Source organism: Diceros bicornis, chromosome 2, assembly GCF_020826845.1.
Source record: "Diceros bicornis minor isolate mBicDic1 chromosome 2, mDicBic1.mat.cur, whole genome shotgun sequence".
Lineage (NCBI taxonomy): Eukaryota > Metazoa > Chordata > Mammalia > Perissodactyla > Rhinocerotidae > Diceros > Diceros bicornis.
This window is the reverse complement of record NC_080741.1, coordinates 90911564-90932296: the sequence shown is the minus strand read 5'-3', so window position 1 is coordinate 90932296 and position 20733 is coordinate 90911564. Positions and strand designations below refer to the sequence as shown.

The 20733-nt window shown below is 39.4% G+C and overlaps 1 protein-coding gene across 1 annotated transcript in view; it reads left to right on the top strand.

The window, feature by feature from the left end:
- Window positions 1–20120, top strand: part of LOC131420529 (uncharacterized protein FLJ43738-like) — a 99977-nt gene extending 79857 nt beyond the window's left edge. The window contains exon 12 of the mRNA XM_058566630.1: window positions 19770–20120. Coding sequence (XP_058422613.1) covers window positions 19770–19937 — 168 coding nt within the window. The 3' untranslated portion in view covers window positions 19938–20120. The remainder of the gene's footprint in view (window positions 1–19769) is intronic.
- Window positions 20121–20733: the final 613 nt, after the last annotated feature.

The following is a 20733-nucleotide window of genomic DNA, read 5'->3' as shown; positions in this document are numbered from 1 at the left end:
TCAACATTTCTTGTAAGGCACGTCTAGTGGCGATGAACTCCCTCAGCTTTTGTTTCTCTGGGAAACCTGTTATTTCTCTGTCATATCTGAAGGGTAATTTCATCGAATAAAGTATTCTTGGCTGATAGTTTTTTTCTTTCAGTATTTTGAACATATCATTCCACTCTCTCCTAGCCTGAGAAATCAGCTGAAAGCCTGATGAGGGTTCCTTTGTAGGTTATTTTCTTCTCTCTTGCTGCCCTTAATACTTTTCTTTGTCATTGACTTTTGACAGTTTTAATATTATATGCCTTGGAGGAGGTCTTTTTGCATTGAGATAATTAGGAGTTCTATTAGCCTCATGTACTTGCATGTCCAGTTCCTTCCCCAGGTTTGGGAAGTTCTCAGCTATTATTTCTTTGAATAAGCTCTCTGCTTCTTCTGGGATACCTATAATCCTTATGTTATTTTTCCTAATTGAGTCAGGTATTTCTTTAAGAATTTTTTCATTTTTTAAAAATCTTATTTCTCTCTTCTCCTCCACCTGAATCATTTCTAAGTTTCTATCTTCAAGCTCATGAATTCTCTCCTCCATATAGTCAGCTCTATTTTTAATGCTTTCTACATTATTTTTCATCTCATTGTGTTCTTCATCTCTAGAATTTGTTTGTTTTTTTTAAATTTATTTTTATTTTTACTTTTTTTGCTGAGAATGATTCATCCTGAGCTAACATCTGTTGCCAATCTCCCTCTCTCTCTTTTTTTTCGCTCCCCAAAGCCCCAGTACATAGTTGTATATTCTAGTTGTAGGTCCTTCTAGTTCTTCTGTGTGAGCTGCCACCACAGCATGGGTACTGACAGACAAGTGGTGTGGCTCCATGCCCAGGAACCAAACCCAGGCTGCCAAAGCAGGGCACTCTGAACTTTAACCACTAGGCCATCAGGGCTGGCTCTTTTTTTTTGTTTTCTTTTTAGAGTTTCAATCTCTTTGGTGATGTACTCCTTCTGTTCATTAATTTTGTTCCTGAGCTCATTGAACTGTCTTTCTGAGTTTTCTTATCACTTGTCGAGTTTCTTTCTGACAGCTATTTTGAATTCTCTGTCATTTAGATTGTAATCTTCTGTGACTTCAAGTTTGGTTTCTGGAGACTTGTCATTCTCTTTCTGTTCTGCCATTACTGTAGTTCTTCATGGTGTTTGATGAATTGATCCTCTGCCAGCGCATTTTTGGTAGTAACCACCTTTTCTTATTTGGGTATGGCTTTAGTTACTTTGGTTCTGGGCTGCTTCTGGTTGTATTTGAGAGCCTGCACTTTCCACCCTCCACTGCCTCTATTAGAGGCGCTATCAGTGCCCTCCTTCTGCTGCTTGTGCCTCTGAGGTTGCTGGTGCCTTGTTGCTTATGATGTCTTTGCAGTCTCAGGTGTTGCCACAAGGGTCACACGGCTGTGAGCATTTCTGCTACTTCTGGGGTACCTGGGTCTCGTGGTCCTCCACTGGCTCTTCATGGGCTCTCCACGGGCTCGGATGCTGCTGCCCCGTGCACCACCTGCACTGCTGCTCCCAGCTTATCTGGGAGTGCTGGTTAGACTGATGCCAGGGCTGCTGGGTTCAGGAGTGTTGCTGTCACTGCTGGGGGCCCAGTGACCCAGAGACTTGTATGCAGCCCCCACTGCTGGTGGAGCTGGTGTCAGAAGTGCCGCCACTGGGGGCTGGATCACCAGTTTTGCTGTGGTTCCTGAAGCCTCTGATCACAGGTTCCACCGGCCATCACTTGGAGGGGGATGAGGGGCTGCTTTTTCAGCTCCCACCACGTCCGCTCACAGTCACATGGGCCAGGGGCCCACCGCCCCACTCTACTGGCAGTTGTACAGGCTGGAGCGCCCACTGCCTCTACTTGCAGTCACGTGAGCTTCTGCATGAGCATCTGCACCCTGGATCGCTGCTGCTGGGGGGGGGGGCGGCTCCCCAAATTGTACTGCCTCCTGCGGGTCCAGTCCACCCACCTTCAGATGTATAGATGCATGGATCTTTTTTTTTTTTTGAAAATGATATTTTTTTATTGATGTTTTAATGGTTTCTAACATTGTGAAATTTTGGGTTGTACATTTTTGTTTGTCCATCACCATATATATGACTCCCTTCACCCCTTGTGCCCACCCCCCACCCCCCACCCCCCACCTCCGCTGCCCCTGGTAACCACAGTCCAGTTTTCTCTGTCCATGTGTTGGTTTATATTCCACATATGAGTGAGATCATACAGTGTTTGTCTTTCTCTTTCTGGCTTATTTCACTTAACATAATACGCTCCAGGCCCATCCATGTTGTTGCAAATGGGACGATTTTGTCTTTTTTTATGGCTGAGTAGTATTCCATTGTATATATACACCACATTTTCTTAATCCAATCGTCAGTCGAGGGACACTTAGGTTGCTTCCACTTCTTGGCTATGGTGAATAATGCTGCAATGAACATAGGGGTGCATAAGCCTCTTTGAATTGTTGATTTCAGGTTTGTTGGATAGATTCCCAGTAGTGGGATGGCTAGATCATAGGGCATCTCTATTTTTAATTCTTTGAGGAATCTCCATACCATTTTCCATAGAGGCTGCACCAATTTGCATTCCCACCAGCTGTGTATGAGGGTTCCTGTTTCTCCACATCCTCTCCAACATTTGTTGTTTTTTGTCTTGGTGATTATAGCCATTCTAACGGGCGTGAGGTGGTATCTTAGTGTTGTTTTGATTTGCGTTTCCCTGATGATTAGTGATGTTGAGCATCTTTTCATGTGCCTATTGGCCATCTGTATATCTTCCTTGGAAAAGTGTCTGTTCATTTCCTCTGCCCATTTTTTGATCGGGTTGTTTGTTTTTTTGTTGTTCAGTTGTGTGAGTTCTTTATATATTATGGAGATCAACCCCTTGTCAGATGTATGTTCTGCAAATATTCTCTCCCAGCTGATTGGTTGTCTGTTCATCTTGATTCTGGTTTCATTTGTCTTATAAAAGCTCTTTAATCTGATAAAGTCCCACTTGTTTATTTTTTCTTTAGTTTCCCTAGTCTGGGTAGGCATGTCACCCGAAAAGATTCCTTTAAAACCAATGTCAAATAGTGTGTTGCCTATATTTTCTTCTATGAGTTTTATAGTTTCAGGTCTCACCTTCAGGTCTTTGATCCATTTTGAGTTAATTTTTGTGAATGACGATAGCACATGGTCCACTTTCATTCTTTTGCGTGTGGCTGTCCAGTTTTCCCAACACCATTTATTGAAGAGACTTTCCTTTCTCCATTGCATGTTCTTAGCACCTTTGTCGAAAATTAGCTGTCCGTATACGTGTGGTTTTATTTCTGGGCTTTCAATTCTGTTCCATTGATCTGTGTGTCTGTTTTTGTACCAGTACCAAGATGCATGGATCTCTTATGCGTCCTGTTGTGCTGTGTAGGAAATCTTCTGTTGGTCAATGGATGTCCGATTGCTTGTAACCTAGAGAGGAGAGACTAAGGGAACAACTCTCCACCATGATGCTGATGTCACTCATCTTGATTACTGTAGCTTTATAGTCAGTTTTGAATTTGAATTAAGTCCTTTAAGTTCTTTTTCAAAATTGTTAGACTATGTTGCGTCCTCTACATTTCCATATAAACTTTAGGATCAGCTTGCCAATTTCTGTAAAAAAGTTTGTGGGGATTTTCATAAGGATTGTATTGAATCTATAGATCAATTTGGGGAGAATTGTTATTATAACAATTTTGAAGCTATTAATTCATAAACATGGAATGTCTATGCTTTTATGTAAGTTTTCTTTAATTTCCCTTAGTAATTTCTATAGTTGTCAGCATACAAATCTTATACTTTTGTGAAATTAATGCTGTTAGGAATTGAATTGTTTTATTTAATTTTTGTATTGTTTGTTGCCAGAACATAGAGATACAATTGATTTTTGTATGCTGATCTTGTGTCCTGCAACCTTTTGAAATTGGATCATGTCATCCATGGATAAAGATCATTATCCTTCTTTCTTCCCATTCTGGATACCCTTCCTTCTTTTCCTTTTTTATATTAGTCTACTCATGCTGCCATACAAAATACCACACACTGGGTGTCTTAAACATCAGAAATTAATTTTCTCACAGTTCTGGAGGCTGGGAAGTCCAAGATTAAGGTGTGGTGAAGTAGTTTTCATTTTGAGGCCTCTTCTCTTGGCTTGTAGGTAGCTGTCAGCTCACTGTGTGCACACATGACCTCTCCTTTGTGTGCAGGTGTGGGGAGAGGAAGAGTGAGCTCTCTGGCACCTCTTCTTATAAGGATGTTAATCCTATCAGATCAGAGTTTGATGACTTTTATGACCCACTTTTATGACCTCGTTTAATCTTAATCACTTCCTTACTCCAAATACAGCCACACTGGGGCTTAAGGATTCAGCATATGAATTTGGGGGGACACAAACATTCAGCCCATAACCTTTCTCCCCCTTTCCCTTCCCATTTGCATTGCCTAGAACCTCTATCAAGTGTACAGTGTCAAATAAGCTGGTGAGAGGAGACATACTTGTTTCTGATCTTAAGAGGGAAAGCATTCAGTCTTTTACCATTAAATTGGATCCTAACTGCAGGTCTTCAGGAGATGCACTTTATGAGGTTGAGGAAGTTCCCTTATAGGGAACTCCTCCTTGTAGTCTTAGTTTGCTGAGAGTTTCTATCATGAATAAATGTTAGATTTTGTCAAATGCTTTTCTCTGCATGTATTGAGGTGGTTCTTGTTCTTGTCTTCTATTAATATGGTGTATTATATTACTTGATGTTTGGATGTTAAAACAACCTTGCATTCCCGGGATAAACCCCCCTTGGTCATGATGTATAATCCTTTATCTATATGTTGCTCAATTTGGTTTGCTAATAGTTTGTATTTTTCTTGTGATATAATTGTCTGACTTTGGTGTCAGTGTAATGTTGGCCCTGTAGAGTGAGTTGGGAAGTGTTCCCTCCTCTTCTGCTTTCTGGAAATTTGTGAAAGGTTGGTATTCATTCTTTCAACGTTTGGTAGACCTAACCAGTGAAGCCATCTATGCCTGGTGGGAAAATTTTAAATTACTAATTTGATTTCTCTACTTGTTATAAGTCTGTTCAGCTATCTATTTCTTTCTCTTTTTTTTTTGTGAGGAAGATCGGCCCTGAGCTAACATCTGCCAATCCTCCTCTTTTTTTTGCTGAGGAAGACTGGCCCTGGGCTAACATCCATGTCCATCTTCCTCTACTTTATATGGGATGCCGCCACAGCATGGCTTGACAAGCGATGCGTAGGTGCGTGCCCGGGATCGGAACTGGCGAACCCTGGGCCACCGCAGCGGAGTGCGCGCACTTAACCGCTTGCACCACCAGGCCAGCCCCAGATATCTATTTCTTTTTAAGGCAGGTTTGTTAATTTGTGTCTTTCTAGGAATTTGTCCATTTCATCTAAGTCATCTAGTTTGTTGGCATATAGCTATTCACAGTATTCTCTTATGATCCTTTCTGATCCCATATAATCCTTTTAATCTCTGTAAAGCCCATAGAATGTCTCCTCTTTCATTCCTAATTTTACTAACTTATGTCTTTTCTCTTTTTTTCTTGGTCAGTCTAGCTAAAGGTTTGTCAACTTTGGTGGTCTGTTCAAAGACAGTTTTGGAGGTCATTGATTTTTCTATTTAATTTATTTCCATTCTAAACTGTATTATAATTTTCTTCCTTCTGCTTACATTGGATTCAATTTGTAACTCTTGTTTCTTGAGGAAAGTTAGGTTTTGATTTGAGATCTTTCTTCATATATGTATTTACAGCTACAGACTTCCCCCTAAGCACTATTTTAGCTACATTCCATAAAATTAGTATGTTGTGTTTTCATTAACCTCAAAATATTTTATAATTTTCATTGTGGTTTTTAGAAGTATGTTATTTAATATCCAAATATTTGGAGATTTCTCAAGTGTCTTATTATTCTTAATTTTAGTTTAATTTTGTTGTTACTGGAGAAGATACTTTGTATGATTTCTGTCCTATGAAATTTATTGCCATTTGTTTTATGGCCTAGCATATGATCCATCCTCAGACTTTACAGGGATATGTATTCTTCTGATATTGGGAGGAGTGTTATTTAAATGGCAAGTCAAGTTGGTTAATAGTGTTGTTCAAGTCTTCTATATCATTTGCTGATTTTCTTTCTAGTTGTTCTATCAGTTATTGAGATTAAGGTATTGAAGTCTCTATTAATGATTGAATTATCTATTTCTGCTTTCAATTCTGTCCATTTTTGCTTGTTGTATTTTGGGGCTCTGTTGTTAGGTATGTTTGTGTTTATAATTGTTATATCTTACTGATGAATTGACCCTTTAATCATTATAAAATATCCTTCTTTGTTTCTAGTAACATTTCTTAAAGACCAATTTGTCTTATATTAATGTCCAGATTCCAGCTCTCTTCTGGTATGCATACTGTATATTTTTTCCATCCTTTTACATGCCAATTATTTGTGTCTTTGAATCTAAAGTGTGTCTTCTGTAGACAGCATGTAGTTGGATCTTATCTTTTTTTTCAGTCCAGTCTGACAGTCTCTGCCTTTTGATTGTCCATGTATATATAATGCAATTATTGATATGGTTGGATTTATGTCTTATGTTTTCTATTTTTTCTAGATATGTCATCTGGATTTTGTTCCTCTTTTACTCCTTTATTGCCTCCTTTTGTACTGAACAGATATTTGTAGTGTACCATTTTAATCCCTTTGTTAATTTTTACCTTAAAAAATTTCTTAGTGGTTTCTCTAGGTTTCTTCTATGATATGCATCTTAATTTATCACAGTCTACTTCAGATTATTATCAACTTAATTTGGGTAAAATGTAGAAACTATTCTACAATGTAGTTCCATTCCCTCCCCCTCCTTTGTGCTACTGTCATATTATATGACATCTATATGTGCAATAAGCTCAAAAATATTGTTCTATAATTATTTTTTTATTCAATCGTGTCTTTTAAATTAAAAGTTAAAAGAAAAAATACATTTCCATAATCTTTTACATTTACCCATATGTTTATCTTTCCCATGCCATTTCTTTATGTAGATTCTAGTTACAATCTGGTGTCATTTCTTTTCCACCTAAGGACCTCCTTTAGTATATCTGGTAAGGCAGGTCACCACCAACAAATTCTGTCTTTATTAGAGAATATCTTTATTTTACCTTCATTTTTGAAGGATAGTTTTTGCTAAATATAGAATTCTTGGTTTACACTATTTTTTTCTTGTAGCACTTTGAAAATATCATTACATTGTGCCCTGTTCTCTTGTTTCTGATGAGTATTTAGCCATTAGTCATATTGTTGTTCCCTTGTACGTGATGAGTTCTTTTGTTCTTGCTGTTTCTAAGATTTTCTGGTTATCGTTTTCTTTTATCCGTTTGGCTCTGATATGTCCAGGTGTGGATCTCTTTATGTTTATCCTACTTGAGATTCACTGATCTTCCTAGATTGGTAGAATAATGTTTTGGGTCATTATTTCTCCAAATACTTTTTTCTGCTCCTTCCTCTCTCTTCCCTTCTCAGGCTCCCATTATATTTTTGTTGGTTCACTAGATGATATCCTACAGGTTTTGAGGCTCTATTCGTCTTTTGAAATTCCTTTTTTGTGTGTGTGCTTCTGTTCTTCAGATTGGATAATCTGTTGACCTGTTTTCAAGTTCTTTGTCAGCTTAAATCTGCTGTTGAGTCCCTCTAGTGAATTTTTCATTTCAGTTACTGTACTTTTTAACTCCAGAATTTTCATTTCGCTCTTTTTAAAAATAATTTCTTTTTATTCAGGTTGTATATCTGTCTTGAACTTTAAAAATAATTTCCTTTAGTTTTTTTTTTTTAAATAATAGCTGCTTTGAAGTGTTTGACTACTAAGTCATCAAGCTGGACCCACTCCGTTTCTATTGACAGCTTTATTTTCCTGAATAAGGTTACACTTTCTTATTTCTTTGCATGTCTCCTAATTTTTGATTAAAAAACTGGACATCTAAAATACGTTGCAGCAACTCTGAATTCTGATTTCTCCCCCTGGGGGAGGAGGTGTGTTGTTGCTGTTTAATAACTTGCCTGACTAAATCTGTGGAATCTGTCTCCTCAGTGGTGCGTGGCTGCTGATATCTCTGCTGTTTTTCAAATTGTTTTTATTTTTAAGCCTGGCTTCCTTGGGGTCACCTCTGTGTCTGCATCACATAGTGATCAACCAATAACTGGTCAGAAGTTGTGCTCTAACACCTCAAGCCAGTGAGGCTTCCAACCTTTACCAGTGGATCTGTGTCTGGGTAGGGGAACACATTCAGTCTGCTCTAGCTTTCACTTTCCACTGGGCCCTACGTGTGCAGGCAACCTCTCAGCAAGGGATGTGTGAAGAGCTTATCCAGGTTCCCTGTGGCTATCTCATTTCCTGTATCGCCCTGTTAAATTCTGATTAATCTGCTGGCCTGATGCTTGCCCCATCTAGGATTGCAAGCTGTCTCCTTAGCAGCTGGCCGTCCCTGTGTGTTTGCTGCCGAGGTTGCTATTGTTACTTACAATAGCCATGCACGTGGGCTTCCTCAAGTTCCACTCCCACTCAAATGAGCCTGTGCTCAAGTGCTGCGGATTTTCATGACTTGCCCCACCCTAGAAGAACTACTGCTCTGACTGCACTAGGATGGCAGGAATGACACTGACTCTTACTGTTCTTACCCGAGGTTCACTATAATTGTATGAATAAACACTTCTCAGTGTGTCCTATACCTTGGACAATTTCCAGTGGTTTCTTTTGATAATTTTGTGCAGTTTTATCATTGCTTTTTGAGGAAAGAATTGAGCTCTTTACCCCACCATACTAGATGTCCTATCTTCCTCCTGCCCCACTACATGGTTTAGTTTTTTACATGTTTGCTCATGTTTTTTGGGCCCACGTCTACTTTATCCTTTGTTTTGCTATTTTTTTCTTTTAGAAATTTTTTTGTGGATAATAAACTTTCAGATGCTTGCAGGTCCAAGGTCTTCATTCTGTCTTTGCACTTGAATAGCAGCTGAGCTGTTTTTAGGATTATAGACTCAAATCCCTGCATCCTCCCACCCCAAAATCCATTGCTTTCTAAAATCAAGAGTTGCAGATAAGTCTGATGCCCATCTGATGCATTTTTCTTTGTAGCTAAACTGTGATTCCCTCTAGTCTTTTAAAACTTTCTCTTAATCCTTAGTGTTGCTATCTAGGTGTCCAGATGGGGGTTTTTGTTTTTCACCAGAATTTTAAGAGCCTTCCTCCATATTTTTCCCTCTTAATTTGTACTTGTTGGTCTTTTGCATTGAGTTCTGCTGTATCTTCCATTTCACTAATTTGATCGTCCACTGTGACCATTATGTTAGTGAACCATTTATAATTGTAAATTGCACCGGTCATGTTTTATTTTCCAGAAATTCTCATGACTTCCTGTTCTATTTTCATGACTGATATAGTTTTGTTAATATTTTATTAATATACCTATAAGAGAATGTGTGTGTACTATCAAAAATAATAAAACCAATCTTATACACACTATCCAACTTAAGAAATCAAAGATTATCAATACTTTTATAGTTTTCTGTGTGCCCTCTCCCTTCTCCTATCCCTTACCCAAAAGTGACCACTATCCCTTTTACTTGCTTTTCTCTAGTTTTACTGCATATGTATATATTCATCTTTTACTTGCTTTTCTCTAGTTTTACTGCATACGTATATATTCATAAACATTTTGTCTAGATTTGCATCTTTGTTATAAATGGAATGATACTGTATATAATCTCCTGTAGTTTTTATTTTTGCTCAGTAGTAATGAGATTCAACCATGTTTTTGTATCTAGCTGTAGGAACATGCCACAATTTATTGGTGGGTATTTGGACTGTTTCCCACATTTTGCTATTTAAACAATATAATTGCAAACCTGCGTTAACATGTCTTCTCCTAAAAAAGAAGCAAGATTTTTTTCTAAGATACACATCTAGGATTAGAATTGCTAAGTGGTGTTTCCACTTGCCTGGATGCTACTTCCCTGCTCCGCATTATCCTGCTTCCCATTACCCTACTTCCATGCTCGCGTGTGTTATAGCCAGACGTAAATTATGCTAACCTGATGTGTAATATTATCTCATGGAGGTTTTAACTTGCATTTCATTGTTTACTAGTGAAGTTGAATATCTTTTCATAAATTTGCTAATTTCTTCTTTTATGACGTTTTTTCCCTTGAATTTTAAGTGTTATTTTAAAGTTCTCAATGCTAACTCAGTGGCATTTTATGTATGTGGCAAATATCTTCTGGTGTCAGACTTGTCTTTTCTCTCTGTTAATGGTGTCTTTAATGGACAAAAATTAGTTTAAATTTTCAGAATTTTTCATTTCTTCCCTTACAACTTAAGTTTTTTGCCTTAGATAAGAAATCTTCTCCTACTCCAAGGTCATAAAACGATTCTGTGTTTTCTTCTAAAAGATTTAAATTTTTGCTCATCATATTTAGATTTTTAATCCATCTGGAATTTATTTTTTGTATGAGTGTAGGATCTAATTTCATTTCTTGCATGTGATCAGTGGTACCAGCACTCTTTGTTAAAAAGTCCATCCCTTTTCCAATGATCTGTATTGCCAAATCTGTCAGATCAAGTTGCCATTTATGCATGAGTCTGTTTATGGGTGATTGAGAACTTTACTGAAGTTGCATTTATGAAGGTATCAGTCTCTTCAAAGAACCAGGGTTCTTTGTTGCTTTTTTGATTTCCATGTTGTACATTTATTTTCTATTTCATTGATTTCTGCTCTCATTAATTTCCTTTTACTTTCTTAGGATTTAATTTTCTCTTCTTTTTCTAACTTCTTCAGATGGTTGTTTAGATATTGATTTTCAGGCGTTTGTCATTTTATTATACTGTAATCATTTGGCTATAAGTTTCCTATGAACATTAAGTGTATCCCCCAAATTTGTATACATCTTATTTTCATGATGACACAGTTGAAAATATTTTCTAATTTCCATTTTAATTTCTTCTTTTATCCATGGGTTATTTAATAGTACATTGTTTAATTTCCAAATACTTGACAATCTTTTAGTTACCCATATCTTTTTGTTACTGAGTTCTACTTTAATGTCATTGTTATCAGAGAATATATTTTGTATAATTTCTGTCCTTTGTTGATATTTGCTTTATGGTCCAGCATATGTCAATTTTGGTAAATGTTCCATGTACTTGAAAAAATGTGTATCCTTTAGTTGTTGACACAGTGTTCTATATATATCAATTATGTCAACTTCATTGTTTTATTCAAATCTCCCATATCCTTACTTATCTTTAAATTCTGTTTCTTCTGTCAGTTACTAGGGAAAGTCTTAAAATATCTAAATATGATTATGGATTTTTTTTCTCCTCTTTTGTGTCTTGTTTTGCTTTATATATGTGAAGATTATGTTTTAGATAAACATATATAATTAGGAGTGTTTTATCCTGTTGATTCAACCCTTTTATAAATATGATGGGCCTCTTCTTATCTCTGGTAATGTTTTTTAGATGAAATACATTGAAGTTAGTAAAATGCACACATCTGAAGTGTATGGCCTCATTTATTTTTATCTATGTATGTACCTGTGAAACTATTACTAAACTATTACTATTAGATCAGGATGTAGAACATTTGTCCCCCCAGAAAGTATCGTGTTCCTTCTCCGTTAACTACTGTCCTGAATTCTATCACCATGTAATAGTTTTGCTCGTGGTTCAACTTCACATAATGGAACCATACAGCATGTATTCTTGCACTAGCTTCTTTTGCTACACATAACTATTTTTAAAGATTCATGTTATTATATATATATATTTATTGTTGAGAGGTTTTCCGTTGTGTATATGCCACAATTAATTTACCTAGTCTCCTGTTGGTTTTCATTTGTGTTGTTTTCCAGGTTTTGGGGGGGAAGAGACTATTATGGATAAAGCTGCTATGAACATTTTTGCACAGATCCTCTTTGTTGGACCTATATCCTCATACGTAGGAGTAAAATTTCTGGGCCATAGGGTAGGCATATGTTCAGCTTTCACTGCCACATTTCCAAAGTGGTTGTACCACTTTATACTCCCACTAGCAAATATATGGGAGTTCCATTTGTGCTGCAAACACTTGGATTTATCCATCTTTATAATCTTAACCACTCTGGTGAGGTGCACTGGTATTACATTCTAGTTTTAATGTCGCCTTCCCTGAGGAATAATAATGTAGAGCACCTTTTCACATATTATTGGCTATTTGGGTATCTCCTTTTGTGAACCGCCTGTTCAAATGTATATTTTTCCTCCATTTAAAAGAAACTTAGTTGTATTTTTCTTACTGGTTTGTAGGTTTTTAAAAAAATCTAGATGAGTTGTCAGTTACATGTATTACAAATATCTTTCCCCAGTCTGTGGCTTGCTTTTTCATTGTTTTAATGTTGTATTTTGATGAGAAGTGTTTAACATTAATGAGTTCTAATTCCTCATTTTTCTCTGATCAGATTTTTCTAAATATATATTTTCCTGGCAGAATGCTAGTTTGGCAGGTGTTTTAATGCTTTAAACATGTCATAACATTGTCTTTTGACTTCCATTATTGAAGTCACCTTTCAGTCTTATTCTTGGTCTTTTAAAGATAACGTGCCTTTCTCTGGTTGCCTTTAAAATTTTTCTCCTTTTCTTTGGTTTTCAACAGTGTTACTATGATTTCATAGGTGTGTTTTTCTTTGTATTTATCTTTCTATGGGTTTGTATAGTTTGTTGAATCCGTGGCTTATCTAAGTTTTTAAAATTCTGGGCCAGTATTTCTCTCCAGACATTACTTCTGTTCTATTCATACTCTCCCTCTCCTCCTGGGATTCTAATGGCAAGTTAGAGATTTTCACTATGACTTAGGTCTTACATCACTTACACATCTCATGCTTTTTATTGTCCATCCTTTTTGTGTGTGTGCTTCAATCTGGATATTTTCAAGCAATCTATCTTCTGACTCATTAATCTTTTCTTCTGCTGTATGTCTAGTCTGCTATTAAACCCATCCCGTGAATTATAATTTTAATGATGATTTTTTAAAGTCTAAGATTTCCATTTAATTTTTCTATAGAGTCCAGATATCTGGTTCAATTTCCCCATCTTTTCATTTATTTTTTCATTATATTAACCACAATTATTTTAATGTTCTTGTCTGATAATTCCAGTATATGAATTACGTTGGGTCTATTTCTGTTGTCTGCCTTTTCTCTTGGTTTTCATTATTTGGTCCCGTCTCCTGGCATGTCTGTTAATTTTTTTTATTGAGGTAATTGACATGTAACATTATATTAGTTTCAGGTGTGCAACATGATGATTTGATATTTGTATAAATTGTGAAACGATCACAATAAGTCTAGTTAACATCCTTCACCCCACAGTTAACGTTTTTTCTTGTGATAAGAAGTTTTAAGATCTACTCTCTTAGCAACTTTCAAATGTACAATACAGTATTATTAACTATAGTCACTATGCTGTAAATTACATTCCTGTGACTTATTTATTTTATAACTGCAAGTTTGTACCTTTTGACCCCCTTCACCCATTTCACACGCCCCCTGCCACCTCTGGCAACTACCAATCTGTTCTCTGTATCTCTGAGCTCTTTTTTTAAAGTTTCCATGGGTGAGTGAAATCATATGGTATTTGTTTTTCTTTGTCTGACTTATTTCACTTAGCATAATGCCCTCAGGGTCCATCCATGTTGTCACAAACAGCAAGATTTCCTTCTTTTTTATGGCTGACTATACCATGGTGTACATACACACACACACACACACACACACACACACTCACACACCAATCTTCTTTATCTATTCACCCATTGATGGGCAGTAAGGTTGCTTCCATGTCTTGGCTATTGTAAATAATGGTGTAAGAAACATGGGGGTGCATAAATCTTTTTGAGTTAGTGTCTTTATGTCCTTCAGTTAAATACCCAGAAACAGAATTGCTGGATCATATGGTTCTATTTTAGTTTTTTGAGGAAACTCCATACTGTTTTCCATAGTGGCTGCACCAATTTACATTCCTACCAACAGTGCACAAGGATTCCCTTTTCTCCTCATCCTCACCAACACTTGTTATTTCTTGTCTTTTTGATAACAGTCCTTCTACTATGTGAGGTGAGGTGGTGTCTCATTATGGTTTTCATTTGCATTTCCCTGATGATTAGTGATGTTGAGCACCTTTTCATGTAGTTGTTGGCCGTCTGTTAAGTCTTGTTTGGAAAAATGTCTATTCAGATCCTCTACCCATTTTTCAGTTGGATTATTTTTTTGCTATTGAGTTATATGAGTTCTTGATATATTTTGGATATTAACCCCTTATCAGATACATGATTTGCAAATATTTTCTCCCATTCGGTAGGTTGCCTTTTCATTTTGTTGATGGTTTCCTTTGTTCTACAGAAGCTTTTTAGTTTAATGTAGTCCCACTTGTTTGTTTTTGCTTTTGTTCCTTTTGCTTAGTGTCAAATCAAAAAAACCATCACCAAGACCAATGTCAAGAAGCTTCTTGCCTTTGTTTTCCTCTAGGAGTTTTATGGTTTCAAGTCTTACGTTCAAGTCTTTAATCCATTTTGAGTTAGTTTTTGTGTATGGTGTAAGATAGCGGTCCAATTTTCCCAGCACCAATTATTGAAGAGATTTTCCTTTCCCAATTGTGTATTCTTGGCTCCTTTTGTCATAAATTAATTGACCACATATGTGCCGGTTTATTTCTGGGTGCTCTGTTTTATTCCATTGATCTTTGTGTCTATTTTAATGCCAATACTGTTGTGTCTATTTTAACACCATACTGTTTTGATTACTATAGCTTTGTAATATACTGTGAAATCAGGAAGTGTGATGCCTTCTTTCTCAAGATTGCTTTGGCTATTTGGGGTCTTGTGTGGTTCCATACAAAGTTTAGGATTGTTTGTTCTATTTCTGTGAAAAATGCCTTTGGAATGTTGATGGGGATTGTATTGAAACTGTAGATTGCTGTGGGGTGTTAATTTTTATTAAATGGTGAACAATGTGTAGGAAAAATTGTAGAGGCTCTTGATGATATCTTCCTCTAGAGAGGATTTCATTTTCTTCTAGCAGTCAAATAAAGGATAAATTCTCTTAAACAAATTGGTTCCTGATTTGCCCTTACTTCTAAAGCATAGATTTTCTGAATTCTGAACTGAAAACCTAGGATGTTACCAGGGCCCTTCCTCCTTGGCACACTCTGAAATCTGGTTTTTGTTTCCCTAGTACAGTGACATTTCCCCAAATATCTACTTAACTTTTGAACCTCTTAGTTGCTTTTTCCATTTGGGGTCTTATCTGCTCCACTCATCTCACTCATGTGCAACTTAGGAATCAGCAAATACCTTGAGAGAAAACTGTGCAAAAAAGAAAAAAAAAGGACTCAATGTGTTTCCCTTCTCTTGGCCCGATTCTTGGCCCCTGGAAGCCTGGCTGCAGCTTTGACTGCTCTCCAAGGACGCCAAACAGATGTCCCTTTCTCCGCAATCCTGTCAGCTGGTGCTTAATGTTTTGAGACGATATTGTTAGGTGCATCAGTGTTCACAATAATTATCTTCTTGCTGTCTTGTGCTTTTTTCTCAACATATAATATCCCTTTTGGCCTCTTTTGATAGATTTTTATCTTGAATTGTGAGGTCAGATGTTAAGAATGCCACTCTAGGTTTCTGATCCCCTTCTGCCTAGTTTATATTCTTCCTTCCTTTAATTTCAAATCTGTATCTTTTTGTCTAAAGCACTTTTTATAGACAGCATACTGTTAGCTTAAAAAAATCCAATGTGAGTTTCTTTAATTGGCGAGCTGAACCCATTTACTGATAACTATTAGATTAGGCTTTTTTTGGCCACCTCATCTTACCCTTTCCTGCTTCCTTTGGATAGATCAGGTTTTCTTCTGCTGATTAAAAAGTTAAACATTCTATCTTTGTTTCTAAGATGGTCATCCTAAAGACCATATGCATTTTTACATATCCCTATTGAATTCCGAAACTTTTAATTTATATAAATTTCCTTTCTAAGACAAATAACACTTATAAGCCTTTTCTCTCTTCTCCTACCCACACCCCACCAGCCCTTTTATATATGTCTCTAGAATTTCAGTTCTAGGTTATGATGATACTTTACCTTTCCCGGTCCTTTTTAGACAGGAAAACTTTACTAGGATCTTGGACACCATCACTTGCTAACTTTGTTTAACTAGCCCTGGATTGTCCTCCTCCATTTTGAATTTTCTTCCAAGCGTATTTTCAAAAGGAGGTGAAACCTCCTAAGGCCTTGTAAACCTGAGAGTATGCCCTCCCAATTACATGGACATTTTACCCGGATATAAACTTCTAGGTTCAAGTTATCTTCTTGCTTACAGCACCTGCTATTGTGGAGTCTGATGAGAATCTGAGACTTTTTCCTTTACAGGTAGCCTGCTCATTTTCTCTGGAAGTTTTCAGAATTTATTTTTGCCTTTGTTGTCTTAGATCTCACTAATAGTGTGTCCAGGCTTGGAATTTTCCTTATCTGTTCTGACACTCATTTCTTCAAATTTTCCTATTCTCACTTTCCCCCTCCTTTGGGGACTTCTGTTTTTTGGATATTGCTACTTCTATTTCCATCCTCTAAACTCAGGTTTTCTAAGTTTACCTTTTCATCCAGGGCTGCCTTCTGGGAGCATATCTCAAGCTGATTTTTCAGATCACCAATTCATTCTACAGCTGTCTCACTTCTGCAGTGTATCTCATTCACTTGTGTTCTTTATTTCAACTATAATTTTTTATACCTAATATTGCTTTTTCTTTGGTCTTACTTCTGCTTCATATTGCCAATATCTTCACTTATATCTTTTCAGAATGATTGTTACACTCATCTTAAACCCTTATCTCACTCTTTCCAGTGAAGAATGGCTTCAGCTGTCCAGCTTGTGGTCTGTCTTATATTGGATATACTTCTCAAGCAGCTAGTCACTCTGGCTGTGAGTCCAAGTTCACCTGCAGACCTCAGCCCCAGGGCAGAGAATCCCAGGCCTCCAGAACAACTGTTGACCACTATTTGTTTTCACTTCACCAAGTAGCTCTTTTGGTCAGAACTTCAACTCTAAACTCTAGGCAGAAGTAGCAGAGGAGGAGGAATCTGTCTCCCTAGGTTGCACTCCACCAGCTCTAGGGTTTGGAAGGAGCAGGGGACTTCTACTTTTATCAATTCAGATCAACCCTCCCACTGAGGACAACTAGAAACACTGGACACAATATTAAATATTCTGGGTGAAGCTACGTGTGGGCCGTGACAAGATCCTAGCTTCGATAGCCTCTCTACCACAGTCCTATGGAAGGTGCTCGAGGCCTGAGCTTTGTCCCTCATCCAATGACCGTTGGCCTGCCTTTGCCTTCAGTCTCCAGTGCTCCAAGCCACAGGGGTCTTGTTGCCTAGACAGTCTCTTCTCTCGTGTGTATGAACCACACATTTATTTAGTCCTTCCCTTGATTACTTTGCACTCTCTTGTGGAAATTCCTCAAAAATTCCAAAGACAAGACACTGGGCTTGGCCTGAAGACATGGTTAATATGTACGTCAAGGTCACCATTTTGAGATGAGCTTTTTTCTTTATTTTTTAAAGCAAAGGATGGTTCTTTTTTTTATTTTTGTGAGGAAGATCGGCCCTGAGCTAACATCTGTCAATCTTCCTCTTTTTTTTTTTTTTTTTTGCTAAGGAAGACTGGCCCTGGGCTAACATCCATGCCCATCTTCCTCTACTTTATATGGGATGCCGCCATAGCATGGCCTGACAAGCGGTGCGTCAATGCGCACCCAGGGTCCGAACCGGCGAACCCTGGGCTGCCGCAGCGGAGAGCACGCACTTAACCGCTTGCACCACCAGGCCGGCCCCGAAGGGTGGTTCTTTTGCTGAAGTTCATGTGCACATGACGGGTAAGCCACAGTGCCCAACACTGAACAATGTAGAGTGGCAGCTCTTCCTCTGCCTTATTTTTGGGTCTCAGCCACCTTTCTCTGCAACATTCTGTTTTATCCCCTATTTCTTCCTCATCGCTATTTTCATTCAGAAAGGAAACCGACAGATCACCTGGGGGCTGTGGAGAGAAGGTAACACTCCCCCTGCACTCAGCACCGAAAGGCGACCACGGTAAAGGCAGGCAGTTCTTGCTGCTTTAGGCCATAACCTCCCGTCTACCATGAAAGCCTCAAGCCTCTCACACTTCAATTCCACCTGTAGCCCATGCTGTTCCAGCTACAGTGACCGTAGGCAGATCTCAAGTTTCCAGTCCTCTGAATCCTGCTGTGGACAGTGAGGGGTTGGACTAGATGGTCCTTTGGCAGGGTTCTGTGATGAAACGGCAGCTCCAGAATTGGAGAATTGGTACCTGCACTGCAGCCATGTGCCAGAGATCACCGCACTGAACACAGGCTGGCAGTTGGTGGTAAGGGGGCCTCGTGTAGGTGATGACTGGTGTGTCTTTCTTCAGAAAAATATCATGGCATGGGGCCGGCCCAGTGGCATAGTGCTTAATTTCACACGCTCGGATTCGGCGGCCCGAGGTTCACAAGTTCAGATCCCGGGTGCAGACCTAAGCACAGCTCATCACGCCATGCTGTGGTGGCGTCCCATAAACAAAGTAGAGAAAGATTGGCACAGATGTTAGCTCAGGGCCAGTCTTCCTCACACATACACACATAAAATCATGGCAGCCTACCAGGTCAGCAATAAGCCTCCCCAGTCTATGGTGAAGGTGATTGGGATTTCAGCCCCTGCCAAAAATGCTGTCTATAACTACAGTATTCAGACCCTGAGTTCCAAGGAGGCGCTGTATCGAGAGATGGCCAAGGTGAGTGAGAGGCCCCGAGAGAGGGAAGCAGTCAAATGCTTATACTCCAGATAGGATGATAGCAGTTGGCTAAACCAGTGACCTCTTTCCTCTCTGAACATACTGCCTGGGTGTCAGCAGGCGATCTCCTGTTGTGGACGAAAGCCAAGCAGCTAGGGGAAGTAGACAGGGGATCAGGTGCTGGGAGAGAGGGGTGTTCTGTTCCCACACTAAGTGTGAATCCCGCACATGCAAGGGGGACCCGAGAGATCCTCAGCGTGTGCTCAGATGTACATGGCTGAAAACAACCACAGGTTCCTCACCTCTAGGGCGCATTCTGTTGCTGCTTATGAACGTCAGCTGTCACCCTTGGAAAAGGTAGACAAGCCTTGGCTTAGGCTTCTGGCGCACAGTAACTTGAGAAAAGGGTTTCTTCTGTCAAAGGGAACAATAATGTGACACTCACAGGGCTGCTGCACAGTTCAGTTAGTTTCTGACAACGTAAACAGTGCATTCAGATGATCATTATGCCCCCAGCTGTTTCTGACACCTGCCTGGAAACCTGAGGGTCAGTCACCCGATCCAAGTCTGCTACCAGCCCTGCCATCCACGTTTGCCCCTCATTTCCAGGAACCGAGGAGGAGAGTCACATACACAATTATCTCAGCCGTGGTGGAACCTCAGGACTCAAAGGAAGCAGAGAAGAAATCCCAGCAGGCCTGGTTCATGGCTAACGAGTCCAAGAGACAGGTCTTCATAGCAGCATTAAAAGTGACCGTCACCACAAGCTGCCACCCACTGGCCCCATCACAGAGCTGAATGATGTCCATAGGGAGGAGCAGGGGCTGAGGTGGGGTGTCCACAGGGACCTCTCTCTCAACTTACTGTTCCCCTGATTTAGGAGCGGAGGGAAGACGCACCAGCTGCCAACGCGCTGAAGCCTGGGCTGGATCGAGAGAGGTGGAGCTGGGACCGGCGCCACCAGGACTTCGATCTCTGTAGGAAGCCACCGCCTCTCCCCAAGCTGCTCCCTTCTCTGTCACCGAAGCCTGTAACAGGTAACAGATGAGACCTTTACAAAGCTGTGCCTCCTGAGGCTGTCAGCAGGCAGGAAGTTGGCCACTTGGTATCTTCAGCAGTAGCTGTTTTGTTCTAGATGTCCAAACTTTCCGTGACAGGAAGTCAAGATTCAGAATGTGCCTGGTATAACAGATTGCAGGCTGGGCTGGAACCTAGGAGACCCGATTCTAGTTCTACCCCATTCTAGTTCCAGCTATAATAAGAAATTGCTGTGTGACTTTGGCCAGGTCCCTTCACTGCTCGGGGCCTGGTTGCTCAGGTATAAAATGGGGAAGTCGGAAGACAAGTCTAAGGGCTTTCTGAGCTTCAACCCAGACTGGCCTCTCGACGGTCAGCCAACAGATGGGGGCAGAGGCTCTGGGCTTTACTGGGACCTTCCAACTCCCTTCCAGCTCCAAGACACTGCCAATTGTCCCTCTGTGGGGGAGGGAGTCTGGAAGCCTGAGTCTTGCCACCAATCCCTCGGAGTCCTCTTTATCCCTCTGTTTATGAAGAGGGACCACAAAATCATTTATAGGTCAATAGAGAACCCAAATCTGTTGGTTAACAGAGCCAGAACCTTCATTCAGGGATAGAGAGAGAGAAGTTTATCTGGCAACAAGGTTTGCCAGAGAAACCTTCCCAGAAAGCGGGATCTTTCTCTCCCGACTCCCGAGGGCAGCTGGTAACAGCTCCATGCAACAGAAGAAGTGCTGACAAGCTGCTGAAATTGCTCTCCCCTCGCCTGGACCTTGCTGCTTCCCTTCAGGACAGGCCCCAGGCTCAGAGTCACTGCTGGAGTCCAG